At 41.1% G+C, this 22,880-nt stretch overlaps 1 protein-coding gene across 17 annotated transcripts in view; it reads right to left on the minus strand.

Annotated features, from left to right (window-relative positions):
• LOC127932015 (transcription cofactor vestigial-like protein 4) overlaps positions 1-22,880 on the minus strand; it is a 120,206-nt gene that overhangs the window by 76,774 nt on the left and 20,552 nt on the right. For 16 of the 17 annotated variants that reach the window (XR_008143561.1, XR_008143557.1, XR_008143569.1 and 13 more), the window contains exon 1: positions 5,033-5,548. The exons of the other annotated variant lie outside the window; for it this stretch is intronic. Coding sequence is in view for 1 of the 16 variants with exons in the window: in XM_052526183.1 (XP_052382143.1) it covers positions 5,033-5,114 (82 nt within the window). In the remaining 15 variants the exon portion in view is untranslated. Of the gene's footprint in view, positions 1-5,032; positions 5,549-22,880 lie in introns of those variants that run through there. 17 annotated transcript variants of the gene reach the window in all.

Consider the following 22,880-nt stretch of genomic DNA (forward strand, 5'->3'; position numbering starts at 1 on the left):
CTCTTTAACATCATCCTTAGCTCTGGCATCTTCCCCAATATTTGGAACCAAGGACTGATCACCCCAATCCACTAAAGTGGAGACAAATTTGACCCCAATAACTACCGTGGAATATGCGTCAACAGTAACCTTGGGAAAATCCTCTGCATTATCATTAACAGCAGACTCGTACATTTCCTCAATGAAAACAATGTACTGAGCAAATGTCAAATTGGCTTTTCACCAAATTACCTTACAACAGACCATGTATTCACCCTGCACACCCTAATTGACAACCAAACAAACCAAAACAAAAGGCAAAGTCTTCTCATGCTTTGTTGATTTAAAAAAAGCCTTGGACTCAATTTGGCATGAGGGTCTGCTATACAAACTGATGGAAAGTGGTGTTTGTGGTAAAACATACAACATTATAAAATCCATGTACACAAACAACAAGTGTGCGGTTAAAATTGGCAAACAACACACACATTTCTTCACACAGGGTCGTGGGGTGAGACAGGGATGCAGCTTAAGCCCCACCCTCTTCAACATATATATCAACGAATTGGCACGGGCACTAGAAAAGTCTGCAGCACCCGGCCTCACCCTACTAATCCGAAGTCAAAAGTCTGCTGTTTGCTGATGATCTGGTGCTTCTGTCACCAACCAAGGAGGGCCTACAGCAGCACCTAGATCTTATGCACAGATTCTGTCAGACCTGGGCCCTGACAGTAAATCTCAGTAAGACCAAAATTATGGTGTTCCAAAAAAGGTCCAGTCACCAGGACCACAAATACAAATTCCATCTAGACACTGTTGCCTTAGAGCACACAAAAACTATACATACCTTGGCCAAAACATCAGTGCCACAGGTAACTTCCACAAAGCTGTGAACGATCTGAGAGACAAGGCAAGAAGGGCATTCTATGCCATCAAAAGGAACATACATTTCAACATACCAATTAGGATCTGGCTAAAAATACTTGAATCAGTCATAGAGCCCATTGCCCTTTATGGTTGTGAGGTCTGGGGTCCGCTCACCAACCAAGACTTCACAAAATGGGACAAACACCAAATTGAGACTCTGCATGCAGAATTCGGCCAAAAATATCCTCCGTGTACAACGTAGAACACCAAATAATGCATGCAGAGCAGAATTAGGCCGATACCCACTAATTATCCAAATCCAGAAAAGAGACGTTAAATTCTACAACCACCTAAAAGGAAGCGATTCCCAAACCTTCCATAACAAAGCCATCACCTACAGAGAGATGAACCAGTCCCCTAAGCAAGCTGGTCCTGGGGCTCTGTTCACAAACACAAACACACCCTACAGAGCCCCAGGACAGCAGCACAATTAGACCCAACCAAATCATGAGAAAACAAAAAGAGAATTACTTGACACTTTGGAAAGAATTAACAAAGAAACAGAGCAAACGAGAATGCTATTTGGCCCTACACAGAGAGTACACAGTGGTAGAATAACTGTCCACTGTGACTAAACCAAACTTAAGGAAAGCTTTGACTATGTACAGACTCAGTGAGCATAGCCTTGCTATTGAGAAAGGCCGCCGTAGGCAGACATGGCTCTCAAGAGAAGACATTTTACGGGCAGTGAGCACATAGCCTGAGGTGGAAACTGAGCTGCACTTCCTAACCTCCTGCCCAATGTATGACCATATTAGAGAGACATATCTCCCTCAAATTACACAGATCCACAAAGAATTCGAAAACAAATCCAATTTTGATAAACTATCTACTGGGTGAAATACCACAGTGTGTCATCACAGCAGCAAGATTTGTGACCTGTTGCCACAAGAAAAAGTCAACCAGTGAAGAACAAACACCATTGTAAATACAACCCATATTTATGTTTATTTATTTTCCCTTTTGTACTTTAACTATTTGCACATCGTTACAACACTGTATATATATATACATAATGTGACATTTAAAATGCCTATTCTTTTGGAACTTCTGTGAGTGTAATGTTTACTGTTAATTTATTTTATATGGACTTCACTTGCTTTGGCAATGTTAACATGTTTCACATGGCAATAAAGCCCCTTGAATTGAATTGAGAGACCACAGAGAGAGACCAGGGACAGACCAGAGAGATACAGACCAGAGAGATACACACCAGAGAGAGAGAGAGACCAGAGAGATACACACCAGAGAGAGAGAGAGAGAGACCAGAGAGAGAGAGAGAGCGAGACCAGAGAGACACCAGAGAGACCAGAGAGAGAGACCAGAGAGAGAGAGACCAGAGAGAGAGACCAGAGAGAGAGACCAGAGAGAGAGAGAGACCAGAGAGAGAGAGAGACCAGAGAGAGCGAGAGAGACCAGAGAGAGCGAGAGAGACCAGAGAGCGAGAGAGACCAGAGAGCGAGAGAGACCAGAGAGAGAGAGACCAGAGAGAGAGAGACACCAGAGAGAGAGAGACCAAAGCGACCAGAGAGAGAGAGACCAAAGCGACCAGAGAGAGAGAGACCAGAGAGAGAGAGACCAGAGAGAGAGACCAAAGCGACCAGAGAGAGAGAGACCAGAGAGAGAGAGACCGAAGCGACCAGAGAGAGAGAGACCAGAGAGAGAGAACAGAACAGAGAGGAGAGAGTGATGTACACCATTCACCACAGGCACACCATTCACCACAGGTAGACTATTCACCACAGGTAGACTATTCACCACAGGTAGACCATTCACCACAGGTAGACCAGACAGACCATTCACCACGGGTGAGTTAAATGGAGGTGTACCTGTGGATGTATTTCAAGGCCTACCTTCAAACTCGGTGCCTCTTTGCTTGACATCATGGGAAAATCAAAAGAAATCAGCCAAGATCTCAGAAAAAAAAACTGTAGACCTCCACAACTCTGGTTCATCCTTGGGAGCAATTTCCAAATGTCTGAAGGTACCACGTTAATCTGTACAAACAATAGTACGCAAGTATAAACGCCATGAGACCACGCAGCCATCATACCGCTCAGGAAGGAGAAGCGTTCTGTCTCCTAGAGATGAATGTACTTTGGTGCGAAAAGTGCAAATCAATCCCAGAACAACAGCAAGGGACCTTGTGAAGATGCTGGAGGAAACAGGTACAAAAGTATCTATATCCACAGTAAAACAAGTCCTACATTGTTATAACCTGAAAGGCCGCTCAGCAAGGAAGAAGCCACTGCTTCAAAACCGCCATAAAAAACCCAGACTACGGTTTGCAACTGCACATGGGGGACAAAGATCATACTTTTTGGAGAAATGTCCTCTGGTCTGATGAACCAAAAATATAACTGTTTGGCCATAATGTTTGGCTATAATGACCATCATTCTGTTGGGGGAAAAAGGGGGATGCTTGCAAGCCGAAGAACACCATCCCAACCGTGAAGCACAGGGGTGGCAGCATCATGTTGTGGGGGTGCTTTGCTGCAGGAGGGACTGGTGCACTTCACAAAATAGATGGCATCATAAGGAAGGAAAATTATGTGGATATATTGAGGCAACATCTCAAGACATCAGTCAGGAACTTAAAGCTTGGTCGCAAAAGGGTCTTCCAAATGGACAATGACCCCAAGCATGCTTCCAAAGTTGTGGCAAAACGGCTGAAGGACAACAAAGTCAAGGTGTTGGAGTGGCCATCACAAAGCCCCGACCTCAATCCTATACAATATTTGTGGGCAGAACTAAAAAAGTGTGTCAGTAAGGAGGTCTACAAACCTGACTCAGTTACACCAGCTCTGTCAGGAGGAATGAGCCAAAATTCACCCAACTTATTGTGGGAAGCTTGTGGAAGGCTACCCGAAACATTTGACCTAAGTTAAACAATTTAAAAGGCAATGCTACCAAATACCTATTGAGTGTATGTAAACTTCTGACCCACTGGGAATGTGATGAAAGAAATAAAAGCTGAAATAAATCACTCTCCACTACTATTCTGACATTTCACATTCTTAAAATAAAGTGGTGATCCTAACTGACCTAAGACAGGGATTTTTTACTAGGATTAAATACCAGGAATTGTGCAAAACTGAGTTTAAATGTATTTGGCTAAGGTGTATGTAAACTTCCGACTTCAACTGTAGACCACCCCACCACAGGTAAACCGTCCTGAGTTGTAAAATTGCAATATCTTCTCTCCACCCCAATGGCAAAAATGTGTTGAATTGAAGCACACTTGCTTTAAAGACTACAACATTTTATCTAAACTGTGTACAATTGCAGGAAATGTACATTTCTCTCCAGTGTAAAGGGGGATGCTTAAATGTTTTTCTCAAGCTGGTGGGGGGGGCAACTAAATATCACTTAGGGCCCCCAAAAGTATAGGTCCGGCTCTGACTGCATGTGTGGGTATGGATGTGGGTATACATGTGGGGATAGATGTAAGTGTATAGGTATGGATGTGGGTGCAGGTGTGGGTGCAGATGTGGATGTGGGTGTAGATGTGGGTGTGGGTGTAGATGTGGATGTGGGTGTAGATGTGGATGTGGGTGTAGATGTGGATGTGGGTGTAGATGTGGGTGTAGATGTGGATGTGGGTGTAGATGTGGATATGAATGTGGGTGTAGATGTGGGTGTGGGTATGGATGTGGGTGTAGATGTGGATGTGGTTATGGATGTGGGTGTAGATGTGGGTGTAGGTGTGGATGTGGGTGTAGATGTGGATGTGGGTATGGATGTGGGTGTAGATGTGGATGTGGGTATGGATGTGGGTGTAGATGTGGATGTGGTTATGGATGTGGGTGTAGATGTGGGGTGCAGATGTGGATGTGGATGTGTAGATGTGGATTTGAATATTGGTGTAGATGTGGATGTGGGTGCAGATGTGGGTTTAGATGTGGATGTGGGTGTAGATGTGGGTTTTAGATGTGGATGTGGGTATGGATGTGGGTGTAGATGTGGATATGAATGTGGGTGTGGATGGATGGGTATGGATGTGGGTGTAGATGTGGGTGATAGATGGATGGGGTGTAGGCCGACTCATTTTTTTTTGCCCCGGTGACAAAGTAAGCAGCAACGTTACATATGTTGTCAATGGATCGCGTAAATAAACATAGTTTACCTTCGTAGCAAAGTATTCCGATGTTGTTGTTCATTTTGTCCAGGTACTGATAGCTCAACAGATCCATTTTCCTAACAAGCATTTAAAGACCAGCTTTTTTTTGCTTCCAACCGAGTCGCAAAGAAAAATGATTGCGACTTGACGTGGAGTCGACCACACCGAGCTGCTAAACTGCTCAGACTTCAACTCAACTTTTCTACGCGTAAACAAACTGCTCGAATCAAAGAAAAACGTTCCAAAAAAATACTTCCCGATAAAAATCCTAGGGAGTTTTTAAATACTTGTAAAGATATAAAAAGTATTTGTTGGGACAAGAAAAGAGTGTAGCTGGCGCCAGTTTCTCCTAACCTTACAGCCAGCTGTAAAGTCGCACTGACACGCAGCAGGTTTGGCTCCGTCCGACTCCAATCGACACCCGTTTCCTCCGAGGAGACGGCGAACACTGGGCATGCTCGGTAAATCCCGGGAGAGACTCAAATGTCAGGGATTTTTTTCACAGAAGATCAGCCTTCCAAATGCAGAGCCAGGCAGGGCCGGGGAGGGGAGAGGAGGAGAGAGGGGAGAGGAAAAGAGGGCAGAGAGGGTGGGAGAGAGACTAAAAACAAGGAGGGGCTACTACATCATTTGGGAGACAGGAAATAGTGCTGTCTTGACGAAAATAACATGCAATGAGAACTATATTCAGAATACGTTTATTTAACCTAGTTCCTTCTTACAAACATACGGATATTAACTGTGATTTACAGAACGGTGGTTTTCATGAAGACAGTTTGGCTACTATAATTCTGTATGGTACAACAGTCCTTCAAAATCCACTACTCAAATCTCCAAATACAACAGTTTTTCTTGTTTTGATAGGAGAGAGAGAACAAACAAAACAAAACAATGCCCTGGCATTACCCAAATATCTTACTATGTACAGTGATGCTGTGCTGCCCTCTAGTGGAACAGAATCACTACTTCCTAGATTATGCACCAAATTGCACACAAGGCCCAAATAGGCCATGTCAAGAGGGGATGTTAATCATTTCATTTGAATCATAATTCAGAGTATGGTTATTATTAGCTAATGTTATTTTTTGTTTTTGTGTGCAAACAATATATATATCTATATTGTAAATAAACTTGATTGTATACGTTTAGTATATTTCGGTTTGGTCCGTCGTGGGGTATCTGTGTTACCGTACCCTCCTATTGTTCTCTCTTGCCTGACCTTCAGCCAGAAAGGTATGTTGTCCTTGGCTCTGCTATTTTTCATTGATCATCCTTGAGATGTTTCTACAACTTGATTGGAATCCACCTGTGGTAAATTCAATTGATTGGACATGATTTGGAAAGGCACACACCCGTCTATACAAGGTCCCAAAATAAAAGCCAAGCCATGAGGTCGAAGGAATTGTAGAATCCGTAACGCTCGGAGACAGGATTGTGTCGAGGCAAAGATCTGGGGAAGGGTACCAAAAACTGTCTGCAACATTGAATGTCCCCAATAAAACAATGGCCTCTGTTAGCAATTGATGTTATTCTTTAATACACATAGACCCCAAAGCAAATCAGGTTTATTCAAAGAGGACAACTCATACAGAGGTAGATGGTCTCCCCTGTCCTCAGTGATTCTCTCCAGTGGTTCTCTCCCCAGAACAAAGGGACAGAATGTCGTTTTATAACCAATTTCAGAAGACACATTTCTCCCATGTCTCTGAACCATTGACCTTATTACAGAAAAAACACTTTCGTTATTTACTTTATTGACTTCTGGTCCTTTTGACCTCTCGTCTCTGGGTTGTGTATTTAACTTCAACATATTCAACACACCTCCATTGTTCTTAAATTTACGAACCACCGGACAAACTGAGCAATCAGGGGAGGATGGCCTTGGTCAGGGAGGTGACCAAGAACCCGATGGTCACTGACAGAGCTCTAGAGTTCCTCTGTGGAGATGGGAGAACCTTCCAGAAGGACAACCATCTCTGCAGCACTCCACCAATCAGGCCTTTATGGTAGAGTGGCCAAATGGAAGCCACTCCTCAGTAAAAGGCACATGACAGCCAGCTTGATATTTGCCAAAAGACACCTAAAGGACTCTCAGACCATGACAAACAAGATTCTCTGGTTTGATGAAACAAAGATTGAACTCCTTGGCTTGAATGCCAGGTGTCACGTCTGGAGGAAACCTGGCACCATCCTTACGGTGAAGCATGGTGGTGGCAGCATCATGGGATTTTTCTCAGCAGCAGGGACTGGGAGACTAGTCAGGGTCGAGGGAAAGATGAACAGAGCAAAGTACAGAGAGATCCTTGATGAAAACCTGGTCCAGAGCGATCAGGACCTCAGATTGTGAACCTTCGCCCCAGTCTAACAGGACACCGACACTAAGCACACAGCCAAGACAGAGTAGGAGTGGCGCCAGGACAACTCTCTGAATGTCCTTGAGTGGCCCAGCCAGAGACCAGGCTTCAACCCGATCGATCATCTCTAGAGAGACCTGAAAATAGCTGTGGAGCGACACTCCCCATCCAACCTGACAGAGCTTGAGAGAACCTGCAGAAAAGAACGGGAGAATCTCCCCAAATGCAGGCGTGCCAAGCTTGTAGCGTCATACCTAAGAAAACTCGAGCCTGTAATCACTGCCAAAGGTGCTTCAACAAAGTACTGAGTAAAGGGTCTGAATACTTATGTAAATGTCACATTTCAGTTTTTTACATTTTAAATACACTTGCAAAAAGAAAGTTTTTACTTTGTCATTATGGGGTATTGTGTGTAGACTGATGGGGGGGAAACAATGCAAGTTAGTACAGAATGCTCAGATCAACCCTTAAAGAAATGGGTGGGGCTAAGGCTTAACAGATGGGTGGGGCTAAGGCTTAACAGATGGGTGGGGCTAAGGCTTAACAGATGGGTGGGGCTAAGGCTTAACAGATGGGTGGGGCTAAGGCTTAACAGATGGGTGGGGCTAAGGCTTAACAGATGGGTGGGGCTAAGGCTTAAGAGATGGGTGGGGCTAAGGCTTAAGAGATGGGTGGGGCTAAGGCTTAAGAGATGGGTGGGGCTAAGGCTTAAGAGATGGGTGGGGCTAAGGCTTCAGAGATGGGTGGGGCTAAGGCTTCAGAGATGGGTGGGGCTAAGGCTTCAGAGATGGGTGGGGCTAAGGCTTAAGAGATGGGTGGGGCTAAGGCTTAAGAGATGGGTGGGGCTAAGGCTTCAGAGATGGGTGGGGCTAAGGCTTCAGAGATGGGTGGGGCTAAGGCTTAAGAGATGGGTGGGGCTAAGGCTTAGATGGGTGGGCTAAGAGAGATGGGTGGGGCTAAGGCTTAAGAGATGGGTGGGGCTAAGGCTTAAGAGATGGGTGGGGCTAAGGCTTAAGAGATGGGTGGGGCTAAGGCTTAAGAGGGTGTGAACGATGGTGAAGGGTGAAAACAAAGAAGGGCTCTCCAGTAGGTACCAAAACATTCAAAGGCCCTTTTCTCAAAAGTGAGTTTACAAGTTTAATCAACTTTCAAAGCAGAATTCATTTCCTGTAGTTCCTCAACTCTAGTGTTGTATCTCGTAGTCTCTACTTTTATCCAATGTGAAAAACACCATTTCCGATTTGAGACGGTCGGTAACATCTGAGCAATATATGATGGAAGGGAGTTGCAGGCAATAAGGGCTCTGTATAATACGAAACACTTTCTTTAATCTGTTCTGGATTCAAGGACTGTGAAGTGTGTTTCAGAGCTGTGAGTAAGTTGACTATGCAAACGATTTGAAATGTTCCAACACATTAAAAATAAAGAAGTGATGCAGTCAGTCTCTCCTCAACTCTGAGCCAAGAGAGACTGGCAGCATAGTATTTATATCAGCCCTCTGATTACAATGAAGAGCAAGACGTGGCGCTTATTTCTGGACCAGCTGCAGCTTAACGAGGTCTTTCTTTTGCAACACTGGACCACACGACTGGACAATAATCAAGACAAAACAAAAACTAGTGCCTGCAGGACCTGCTTTTTAGAGTGTGGTGTCAAAAAAGCAGAGCATCTCTTTATTATGGAGAGACCTCTCCCCATCTTTACAACCATTGAATCTACATTGAACAAAAATATTTAAAAAACGCAACATGTAAAGTGTTGGTCCCATGTTAATTAATATGGCTTATTTCTGCATATTGCACCTTTAAAAGACAGTCAGCTGGGGCCCTTTAGCAGCTGGGGCCCTTTAGCAGCTGGGGCCCTTTAGCAGCTGGGGCCCTTTAGCAGCTGGGGCCCTTTAGCAGCTGGGGCCCTTTAGCAGCTGGGGCCCTTTAGCAGCTGGGGCCCTTTAGCAGCTGGGGCCCTTTAGCAGCTGGGGCCCTTTAGCAGCTGGGGCCCCTTAGCAGCTGGGGCCCAATTCATTTAAACCCATAAAACATGGGCCAAGTATGCCGATGACCACTGACTCATTCTATCTGTTCAGACACACGTCTTCCCTGCAGATGTCCAGACCTGCTCTACATTACTACTAAACCTGTAGCTAACCCACAGCCCCCCTCCTAACCCACAGCCACCCCCTCCTGACCCACAGCCCCTCCTGACCCACAGCCCCCTCCTAACCCATAGCCCCCCCCTCCTAACCCACAGCCCCCTCCTCCTAACCCACAGCCCCCCCTCCTAACCCACAGCCCCCCCTCCTGACCCACAGCCCCCCCTCCTGACCCACAGCCCCCCTCCTGACCCACAGCCCCCGCCCTCCTGACCCATAGCCCCCCTCCTGACCCATAGCCCCCCTCCTGACCCATAGCCCCCCCTAACCCACAGCCCCCTAACCCACAGCCCCCTCCTAACCCACAGTCCCAAGAACACAGTGTAACCCACAGTGTGTGTGTGTGTGTGTGTGTGTGTGTGTGTGTGTGTGTGTGTGTGTGTGTGTGTGTGTGTGTGTGTGTGTGTGTGTGTGTGTGTGTGGCCATGCTTTTATTTGTAAAAACAAACCTACTAGTTGGTATTTACAGGCTGAGTGTTGCATAACTGTTAATCACCTTGGGGTAGTTACTCAACTCACCTTGGGGTAGTTACTCAACTCACCTTGGGGTAGTTACTCAACTCACCTTGGGGTAGTTACTCAACTCACCTTGGGGTAGTTACTCAACTCAGAACAAAAAGGACCATTTAACAAAACTCATTGTAGTGACTATTAGTGCTGCCTGCCACTACAGGTCCATTGTGATTGTATCAGTACAGTCCTGTCCACCCTGTTTACACTACGACAGACAGTACAGTCCTGTCCACCCTGTTTACACTACGACAGACAGTACGACAGACAGTACAGTCCAGTCCACCCTGTTTACCTGTTTACACCACCCTGTTTAACAGACAGTACAGTACAGTCCACCCTGTTTACACTACAGTCCACCCTGTTTACACTACGACAGACAGTACAGTCTCACCCTGTTTACACTACGACAGACAGTACAGTCCACCCTGTTTACACTACGACAGACCGTACAGTCCACCCTGTTTACACTACGACAGACAGTACAGTCCTGTCCACCCTGTTTACACTACGACAGACCGTACAGTCCTGTCCACCCTGTTTACACTACGACAGACCGTACAGTCCTGTCCACCCTGTTTACACTACGACAGACCGTACAGTCCACCCTGTTTACACTACGACAGACAGTACAGTCCACCCTGTTTACACTACGACAGACCGTACAGTCCACCCTGTTTACACTACGACAGACCGTACAGTCCACCCTGTTTACACTACGACAGACAGTACAGTCCACCCTGTTTACACTACGACAGACCGTACAGTCCACCCTGTTTACACTACGACAGACCGTACAGTCCACCCTGTTTACACTACGACAGACCGTACAGTCCACCCTGTTTACACTACGACAGACAGTACAGTCCACCCTGTTTACACTACGACAGACCGTACAGTCCACCCTGTTTACACTCCAGACCCAGTCCACCCTGTTTACACTGGAAAGACAGACACAGTCACACCCTGTTTACACTATAACTATCAACAACAATGCCCATTTCCACCCTGTTTACACTACGACAGACCGTACAGTAAAATAATCACAGTACTGTATAGTACGGTCACAGTCACTGTGTTGTTTGAAATAACTATCAACAATCCAATCTTCCCATCTGTCCACCCTGTTTACACTACGACAGACCGTACAGTAAAATAATCACAGTACTGTATAGTACGGTCACAGTCACTGTGTTGTTTGAAATAACTATCAACAATCCAATCTTCCCATCTGTCCACCCTGTTTACACTACGACAGACCGTACAGTAAAATAATCACAGTACTGTATAGTACGGTCACAGTCACTGTGTTGTTTGAAATAACTATCAACAATCCAATCTTCCCATCTGTCCACCCTGTTTATGTTGACGTAGGCTACTAAAATAATTTCTCCGTCTGTCTGCCCTTAAATAACTATCAACAAGGCCTGTTCCCATCTAAGAACAAATTCTGTTTACAATGACAGTCTACAGTAAAAGTGGGTTTACTGCCTCTGTTCAGGGGCAGAACGTACGTTTTTTTTTGTTTGAAATAACTATCAACAATCCAATCTTCCCATAAAAAGTGTTGATGTTGACGTCGGCTACTAACCTTGTTTCTCCATCTCTCTGCCCTTAAATACATGTGTTTTATTGAACTAGGCCTGTCAGTTAAGAACAAATTCTGTTTTACAATGACAGTCTACCGGGGAACAGTGGGTTTACTGCCTTGTTCAGGGGGCAGAACGACACGTTTTTTTTTTGTACCTTGTCAGCTCGGGGATTCGATCTAGCAACTTCTTGGCGACGTCCTCAACACTCAAACCACTCTAACCACATACAGCTGAAGTCAGAAGTTAACATACTCTTATGTTGAAGTCATTAAAACTCGTTTTACAACCACTCTAACCACATACAGCTGAAGTCAGAAGTTTACATACTCTTATGTTGAAGTCATTAAAACTCGTTTTACAACCACTCTAACCACATACAGCTGAAGTCAGAAGTTAACATACTCTTATGTTGAAGTCATTAAAACTCGTTTTACAACCACTCTAACCACATACAGCTGAAGTCAGAAGTTAACATACTCTTATGTTGAAGTCATTAAAACTCGTTTTACAACCACTCTAACCACATACAGCTGAAGTCAGAAGTTAACATACTCTTATGTTGAAGTCATTAAAACTCGTTTTACAACCACTCTAACCACATACAGCTGAAGTCAGAAGTTAACATACTCTTATGTTGAAGTCATTAAAACTCGTTTTACAACCACTCTAACCACATACAGCTGAAGTCAGAAGTTAACATACTCTTATGTTGAAGTCATTAAAACTCGTTTTACAACCACTCTAACCACATACAGCTGAAGTCAGAAGTTAACATACTCTTATGTTGAAGTCATTAAAACTCGTTTTACAACCACTCTAACCACATACAGCTGAAGTCAGAAGTTAACATACTCTTATGTTGAAGTCATTAAAACTCGTTTTACAACCACTCTAACCACATACAGCTGAAGTCAGAAGTTAACATACTCTTATGTTGAAGTCATTAAAACTCGTTTTACAACCACTCTAACCACATACAGCTGAAGTCAGAAGTTTACATACTCTTATGTTGAAGTCATTAAAACTCGTTTTACAACCACTCTAACCACATACAGCTGAAGTCAGAAGTTAACATACTCTTATGTTGAAGTCATTAAAACTCGTTTTACAACCACTCTAACCACATACAGCTGAAGTCAGAAGTTTACATACTCTTATGTTGAAGTCATTAAAACTCGTTTTACAACCACTCTAACCACATACAGCTGAAGTCAGAAGTTTACATACTCTTATGTTGAAGTCATTAAAACTCGTTTTACAACCACTCTAACCACATACAGCTGAAGTCAGAAGTTAACATACTCTTATGTTGAAGTCATTAAAACTCGTTTTACAACCACTCTAACCACATACAGCTGAAGTCAGAAGTTAACATACTCTTATGTTGAAGTCATTAAAACTCGTTTTACAACCACTCTAACCACATACAGCTGAAGTCAGAAGTTAACATACTCTTATGTTGAAGTCATTAAAACTCGTTTTACAACCACTCTAACCACATACAGCTGAAGTCAGAAGTTAACATACTCTTATGTTGAAGTCATTAAAACTCGTTTTACAACCACTCTAACCACATACAGCTGAAGTCAGAAGTTAACATACTCTTATGTTGAAGTCATTAAAACTCGTTTTACAACCACTCTAACCACATACAGCTGAAGTCAGAAGTTAACATACTCTTATGTTGAAGTCATTAAAACTCGTTTTACAACCACTCTAACCACATACAGCTGAAGTCAGAAGTTAACATACTCTTATGTTGAAGTCATTAAAACTCGTTTTACAACCACTCTAACCACATACAGCTGAAGTCAGAAGTTAACATACTCTTATGTTGAAGTCATTAAAACTCGTTTTACAACCACTCTAACCACATACAGCTGAAGTCAGAAGTTAACATACTCTTATGTTGAAGTCATTAAAACTCGTTTTACAACCACTCTAACCACATACAGCTGAAGTCAGAAGTTAACATACTCTTATGTTGAAGTCATTAAAACTCGTTTTACAACCACATACAGCTGAAGTCAGAAGTTAACATACTCTTATGTTGAAGTCATTAAAACTCGTTTTACAACCACTCTAACCACATACAGCTGAAGTCAGAAGTTAACATACACTTATGTTGAAGTCATTAAAACTCGTTTTACAACCACTCTAACCACATACAGCTGAAGTCAGAAGTTTACATACTCTTATGTTGAAGTCATTAAAACTTGTTTTACAACCACTCTAACCACATACAGCTGAAGTCAGAAGTTTACATACTCTTATGTTGAAGTCATTAAAACTCGTTTTACAACCACTCTAACCACATACAGCTGAAGTCAGAAGTTAACATACTCTTATGTTGAAGTCATTAAAACTCGTTTTACAACCACTCTAACCACATACAGCTGAAGTCAGAAGTTAACATACTCTTATGTTGAAGTCATTAAAACTCGTTTTACAACCACTCTAACCACATACAGCTGAAGTCAGAAGTTAACATACTCTTATGTTGAAGTCATTAAAACTCGTTTTACAACCACTCTACAAATGTCTTGGTAACAAACTACAGTTTTGGCAATTCGGTGAGGACATCTACTTTGTGCATGACACAAGTCATTTTTCCAACAATTGTTTACAGAAAGATTATTCCACTGTATCACAATTCCAGTGGGTCAGAAGTTTACATACACTAAGTTGACTGTGCCTTTAAACAGCTTGGAAAATCCCAGAAAATTATGTCATGACTTTAGAAGCTTCTGATAGGCTAACTGACATCATTTGAGTCAATTGCAGGTGAACCTGTGGATGTATTTCAAGGCCTACCTTCAAACTCAGTGCCTCTTTGCTTGACATCATGGGAAAATCAAAAGAAATCAGCCAAGACCTCAGAAACAAACTGCAGACCTCCACCAGTCTGGTTCATCCTTGGAGCAATTTCCAAACGCCTGAAGGTACCACGTTCATCTGTACAAACAATAGTACGCAAGTATAAACACCATGGGACAACGCAGCCGTCATACCGCTCAGGAAGGAGACTGGGTCTTCCAAATGGACAATGACCCCAAGCATACTTACAAAGTTGTGGCAAAATGGCTTAAGGACAACAATGTCAAGGTATTGGAACTGAATAGTGAATAAGTGTGTGTGAGAAAGGATGCCTGCAAACCTGACTCAGTTACACCAGTTCTGTCAGGAGGAATGGGACAAAATTCACCCAACTTATTGTGGCAAGCTTGTGGAAGACTCCTCGAAACATTTGACCCAAGTTAACCAATTTAAAGGGCAAAGCTACCAAATACCTATTGAGTGTATGTAAACTTCTGACCCACTGGGAATGTGATGAAAGAAATAAAAGCTGAAATAAATCACTCTCTACTATTATTCTGACATTTCACATTCTTAAAATAAAAGGTGGTGATCCAAACTGACCTAAGACAGGGAATGTTTTACGAGGATTGGAATCAGTGTTCTACAGCTGTTCTGATGGAGAGTTCTACATTCTGAATGGGATCAGTGTTCTACAGCTGTTCTGATGGAGAGTTCTACATTCTGAATGGGATCAGTGTTCTACAGCTGTCCTGATGGAGAGTTCTACATTCTGAATGGGATCAGTGTTCTACAGCTGTCCTGATGGAGAGTTCTACATTCTGAATGGGATCAGTGATCTACAGCTGTTCTGATGGAGAGTTCTACATTCTGAATGGGATCAGTGTTCTACAGCTGTCCTGATGGAGAGTTCTACATTCTGAATGGGATCAGTGTTCTACAGCTGTCCTGATGGAGAGTTCTACATTCTGAATGGGATCAGTGATCTACAGCTGTCCTGATGGAGAGTTCTACATTCTGAATGGGATCAGTGTTCTACAGCTGTCCTGATGGAGAGTTCTACATTCTGAATGGGATCAGTGTTCTACAGCTGTCCTGATGGAGAGTTCTACATTCTGAATGGGATCAGTGTTCTACAGCTGTCCTGATGGAGAGTTCTACATTCTGAATGGGATCAGTGTTCTACAGCTGTCCTGATGGAGAGTTCTACATTCTGAATGGGATCAGTGATCTACAGCTGTCCTGATGGAGAGTTCTACATTCTGAATGGGATCAGTGATCTACAGCTGTCCTGATGGAGAGTTCTACATTCTGAATGGGATTGATCTACAGCTGTCCTGATGGAGAGTTCATTCTGAATGGGATCAGTGATCTACAGCTGTCCCGATGGAGAGTTCTACATTCTGAATGGGATCAGTGATCTACAGCTGTCCCGATGGAGAGTTCTACATTCTGAATGGGATCAGTGATCTACAGCTGTCCTGATGGGAGAGTTCTACATTCTGAATGGGATCAGTGATCTACAGCTGTCCTGATGGAGAGTTCTACATTCTGAATGGGATCAGTGATCTACAGCTGTCCTGATGGAGAGTTCTACATTTTTTCACAGTGTGTGAAACATGAGACAATGGACTCCTCAGATAACCAATGAGAACACTTTTCTTTAGTTTGGATTAAGGGATGTGGGAGGGGGAGAGGAAGGGGTGAGAGGGGAAGGGGGAGAGCAGTGTGGGGGAGGGGGCTTCAGTGTTAGTTTGGTTTAAGGGAGGTGGGAGATGAGGGGGGGGGCTTCAGTGTTAGTTTGGTTTAAAGTAGGTGGGAGATGAGGGGGGGCTTCAGTGTTAGTTTGGTTTAAGGGAGGGGGGAGATGAGCGGGGGCTTCAGTGTTAGTTTGGTTTAAGGGAGGGGGGAGAGGTGAGGCCTTCAGTGTTAATTTGGTTTAAGGGAGGGGGGAGATGAGGGAGGGGTGAGGCCTTCAGTGTTAGTTTGGTTTAAGGGAGGGGGGAGAGTGAGGCCTTCAGTGTTAGTTTGGTTTTAGGTGGGAGATGAGGGGGGGCTTCAGTGTTAGTTTGGTTTAAGGGAGGGGGGAGAGGTGAGGCCTTCAGTGTTAGTTTGGTTTTAGGTGGGAGATGAGGGGGGGGCTTCAGTGTTAGTTTGGTTTAAGGGAGGGGGAGATGAGGGGGGTGAGGCCTTCAGTGTTAGTTTGGTTTAAGGTTTAAGGTAGGTGGGAGATGAGGGGGGTGAGGCCTTCAGTGTTAGTTTGGTTTTAGGTGGGAGATGAGGGGGGGCTTCAGTGTTAGTTTGGTTTAAGGGAGGTGGGAGATGAGGGGGGGGGGTGAGGCCTTCAGTGTTAGTTTGGTTTTAGGTGGGAGATGAGGGGGGGCTTCAGTGTTAGTTTGGTTTAAGGGAGGGGGGAGATGAGGGGGGCTTCAGTGTTAGTTTGGACTAGGTATGTTGTATAGAGGTAACCTGATATTTCCTACTGTTGGGTGGCGATGTATCTCGCCCTGTCTCTCACAAAAACCAGGTGGAGGGTGGAACAAAGAACCTCGGTGCCAGTTACATCTCTGGAGAAACAACAGGGGAGCAGAAACAAAGAGGACCAATGCACCGCAACTCATGGAAAGGACAGCCCTTTGTTTAGAACAAAAATTGACAATACATTGTTTTTTTTAAAGCACTGGCATTTCGGTCAGAGCATATTCTAAACAGCATCGTTTGGATTGTGTGGGAGACTCAAGTATGGTTCAACCAAATACAAGTGGTGTTTAGTAACTCAGTCAGACATAGCTCCGGACCAGACAGACACACACATCCAATCACATTAAAATACAAGACAACACACACACACATCCAATCACATTAAAATACAAGTGGTGTTTAGTAACTCAGTCAGACATAGCTCCGGACCAGACAGACACACACATCCAATCACATTAAAATACAAGTGGTGTTTAGTAACTCAGTCAGACATAGCTCCGGACCAGACAGACACACACATCCAATCACATTAAAATACAAGTGGTGTTTAGTAACTCAGTCAGACATAGCTCCGGACCAGACAGACACACACACATCCAATCACATTTTATCTGTCACATGTGCCGTAAACAATAGGTGTAGACTAACAGTGAAATTATTACTTAAGGGTCCTTTCCCAACAATGCAGACTTGAGATAAAACAGTTAATAACAAAATGTAAATAGTGAGGAATAAATACAAAATGAATAACGAGTAAAAGAAACATGGCTATATAAAGGAAGTACCAGGTAATAACATGGCTATATACAGGAAGTACCAGGTAATAACATGGCTCTATGCAGGAAGTACCAGGTAATAACATGGCTCTATACAGGAAGTACCAGGTAATAACATGGCTCTATACAGGGAGTACCAGGTAATAACATGGTTATATACAGGAAGTACCAGGTAATAACATGGTTATATACAGGAAGTACAAGGTAATAACATGGTTATATACAGGAAGTACCAGGTAATAACATGGTTATATACAGGAAGTACCAGGTAATAACATGGTTATATACAGGAAGTACAAGGTAATAACATGGTTATATACCAGGTAATAACAGGTAATAAAGTACCAGGTAATAACATGGCTATATACAGGAAGTACCAGGTAATAACATGGCTATATGGTTATGGCTATATACAGGAAGTACCAGGTAATAACATGGCTATATACAGGAAGTACCAGGTAATAACATGGCTATATACAGGAAGTACCAGGTAATAACATGGCTATATACAGGAAGTACCAGGTAATAACATGGCTATATACAGGAAGTACCAGGTAATAACATGGCTATATACAGGAAGTACCAGGTAATAACATGGCTATATACAGGAAGTACCAGGTAATAACATGGCTATATACAGGAAGTACCAGGTAATAACATGGCTATATACAGGAAGTACCAGGTAATAACATGGCTATATACAGGAAGTACCAGGTAATAACATGGTTATATACAGGAAGTACCAGGTAATAACATGGCTATATACAGGAAGTACCAGGTAATAACATGGCTATATACAGGAAGTACCAGGTAATAACATGGCTATATACAGGAAGTACCAGGTAATAACATGGCTATATACAGGAAGTACCACAGAAGTGGTACAGAAGATTAACTTGGAGTTACATTGTGTTGTTTAAGTGTTACCTTTATTTTTTTGAGCAGTGTATATATAAATACCTGGTTAAATAAAGGGTTAGGGTTATATATATATATAAATACCTGGTTAAATAAAGGGTTAGGGTTATATATATATACATACCTGGTTAAATAAAGGGTTATATATAAATACCTGGTTAAATAAAGGGTTACGGTTATATATATATAAATAAATAAAGGGTTAGGTTAAATAAAGGGTTAAATAAAGGGTTAAATATATAAATACCTGGTTAAATAAAGGGTTATATATAAATACATGGTTATATATATAAATACCTGGTTAAATAAAGGGTTATATATAAAATACCTGGTTAAATAAAGGGTTAGGGTTATATATATATAAATACCTGGTTAAATAAAGGGTTATATATATAAATACCTGGTTAAATAAAGGGTTATTATATATAAATACCTGGTTAAATAAAGGGTTAGGGTTATATATATATAAATACCTGGTTAAATAAAGGGTTATATATATAAATACCTGGTTATATAAAGGGTTATATATATATAAATACCTGGTTAAATAAAGGGTTAGGGTTATATATATAAATACCTGGTTAAATAAAGGGTTAGGGTTATATATATATATATAAATAAATACTGGTTAAATAAAGGGTTAGGGTTATATATATATATATATAAAATACCTGGTTAAATAAAGGGTTAGGGTTATATATATATATATATAAATACCTGGTTAAATAAAGGGTTATATATATATAAATAAAGGGTTACCTGGTTAAATATAAAGGGTTATATATAAATACCTGGTTAAATAAAGGGTTATATATAAATAAAAATAAAGGGTTAGGTTATATATATATATAAATACCTGGTTAAATAAAGGGTTAGGGTTATATATATAAATACCTGGTTAAATAAAGGGTTATATATAAATACCTGGTTAAATAAAGGGTTAGGGTTATATATATAAAATACCTGGTTAAATAAAGGTTATATATATAAAATACCTGGTTAAATAAAGGGTTAGGGTTATATATATATAAATACCTGGTTAAATAAAGGGTTATATATATAAATACATGGTTAAATAAAGGGTTATATATATATATAAATATAAAAAGGGTTAGGGTTACCTGGTTAAATAAAGGGGTTATATATATATAATAAATAAAGGGTGGTTAAATAAAGGGTTAGGGTTATATATATATAAATACCTGGTTAAATAAAGGGTTAGGGTTATATATATAAATACCTGGTTAAATAAAGGGTTAGGGTTATATATATAAATAACTGGTTAAATAAAGGGTTATATATAAATACCAGGTTATATATATAAAATACCTGGTTAAATAAAGGGTTATATATATAAAATACCTGGTTAAAGGGTTATATACCTAAATAAAGGGTTAAATGGTTAAATAAAGGGTTAGGGTTATATATATAAAATACCTGGTTAAATAAAGGGTTATATATAAATACCTGGTTAAATAAAGGGTTATATATAAATACCTGGTTAAATAAAGGGTTAGGGTTATATATATAAATACCTGGTTAAATAAAGGGTTAGGGTTATATATAAATACCTGGTTAAATAAAGGGTTATATATATAAATACCTGGTTAAATAAAGGGGGTTATATAGATAAATACCTGGTTAAATAAAGGGTTAGGGTTATATATATATATAAAATAAAGGGTTATATATATAAATACTTAAATAAAAGGTTAAATAAAGGGTTAGGGTTATATATATATATAAATACCTGGTTAAATAAAGGGTTATATATAAAATACCTGGTTAAATAAATAAATACCTGGTTATATATATAAATACCTGGTTAAATAAAGGTTAAATAAAGTTATATATAAATACCTGGTTAAATAAAGGGTTATATATAAATACCTGGTTAAATAAAGGGTTATATATATAAATACCTGGTTAAATAAAGGGTTATATATATAAATACCTGGTTAAATAAAGGGTTAAATATATATAAATACCTGTTTAAATAAAGGGTTATATATACCTAAATAAAGGGTTAGGGTTATATATATAATATAAATACCTGGTTAAATAAAGGGTTATATATATAAATACCTGGTTAAATAAAGGGTTATATATATAAATACCTGGTTAAATAAAGGGTTATATATATAAATAAATACCTGGTTAAATAAAGGGTTAGGGTTATATATATATATAAATACCTGGTTAAATAAAGGGTTAGGGTTATATATATATTAAATAAAGGGTTAGGGTTATATATATATATAAATACTGGTTAAATAAAAATACCTGGGTTAGGGTTATATATATATAAATAAAGGGTTATATATACCTGGTTAAATAAAGGGTTATATATATATAAATACCTGGTTAAATAAAGGTTATATATATATATAAATACCTGGTTAAATAAAGGGTTAGGGTTATATATATATACATACCTGGTTAAATAAAGGGTTATATATATATTTATAAATACCTATTAAATAAAGGGTTATATATATATAAATACCTGGTTAAATAAAGGGTTAGGTTAAATAAAGGGTTATATATATATATAAATACCTGGTTAAATAAAGGGTTAGGGTTATATATATAAATAAAGGGTTATATATATATATAAATACCTGGTTAAATAAATAAATACCTGGTTATATTAGGGTTATATATATAAATACCTGGTTAAATAAAATAAAGGGTTAAATATAAATACCTGGTTATATATATATATAAATACCTGGTTAAATAAAGGGTTAGGGTTATATATATATATAAATACCTGGTTAAATAAAGGGTTAGGGTTATATATATATATACATACCTGGTTAAATAATGAGGAAATATTTTGTTTTATAATAATAGCAGGCATTTAGCTCGTCTGGTAGACATACTGGGCAGCTCGCGGCTGGGTTCCCCAAGGTAATCCATGATAGTTGCCCCTCAGAGGTGCGTGCTTAGTCCCCTCCTGTACCCATGACTGCGTGGCCATGCACGACTCCAACACCATCATTAAGTTAGCCGACGACACGACGGTGGTTGGTCTGGTTTTCAACCTTCCCAAAGTTCTCTCATGTCACCCTGTTCCACACTCCACTGGCTTCCAGTCGAAGCTTGCATCCACTACCTGACCACAGAACAGCAAGAGGAACTGTCCCTCCCTGCCCCAAACCCTACACCGAGCACTCCCGTTCTGCCACCTTGGGTCTCTTGGCCCTCCCACCCCTACAGTGGGGCAGCTCCTGCTCAGCCCAGTCCAAGCTCTTTCTCTGTCCTGGCACCACAATGGTGGAACCAGCTTCCCCCTGAAGCTAGGACAGCAGTGTCCCTGCACTACTTCCCAAAACATCTGAAAGCCTACCTCAATAAACTGTACCTTAAATAATCACCCTCACCTTGGTCCACTTGACCCACGGTGACATGTGGTTGTACCACCTAGCCATCTTAAGATGAATGCAGTAACTAAGTCGCTCTGTATAAGAGCATCTGCTAAATGACTAACATGTAAAAATGTAAATGTATAGGGAGTAGGTCAGAAACCTGGCAATGTGGTGGACCAAGGAGCTGATAATGGACTACAGGAAACGGAGGACCGAGCAAGACCCCATTCACATCGACAGGGCTGTAGTGGAGCTGGTCGAGTGCTTCAAGTTCCTTGGCGTCCACTATCATGGTCCAAACACGAGGGCATGGCAACTGCTCAGCATGCAACCGCAAGGCTCTACAGAGGTTAGTGTGTACTGCCCAGTACATCACAGGGGTCAAGGTTCCTGCCATCCAGGACCTCTATACCAGGCGGTGTCAGAGGAAGGCTCTAAAAATGTTCAAAGACTCCAGCCACCGAAGTCATAGACTCTTCTCTCTGCTACCACACGGGAAAGAGGTACCGGAGCGCCAAGTCTAAACCGCTTCTACCCCCAAGCCATAAGACTGCTGAACAGTTGGCAATATCATTGACCCCATATATATGTTGTCTCTGGCTATGCTGGATTAAGTGATATGACATATTCTATGAAATAATTTATACGTAATTAATATCACCTGATTGAGCTAATCATGTAAATGTAATTAACTAGAGTCGGGCACCACAAAATAATATTTATAGAGCTGCTATCTTCCGAAATAAACTCTTAAAGACCTAGTAATATTTTACATCAACAGCAGTCAATATCAATCGTCATCTTAATTCAGTCTCATCTGAACGTTGTAAATTCTTAGTTATCTGCAAGAACCCTGGCTAACAATTTGAATCAGCAATGCAAAAAT

This window comes from Oncorhynchus keta, chromosome 10 (assembly GCF_023373465.1).
Source record: "Oncorhynchus keta strain PuntledgeMale-10-30-2019 chromosome 10, Oket_V2, whole genome shotgun sequence".
NCBI lineage: Eukaryota > Metazoa > Chordata > Actinopteri > Salmoniformes > Salmonidae > Oncorhynchus > Oncorhynchus keta.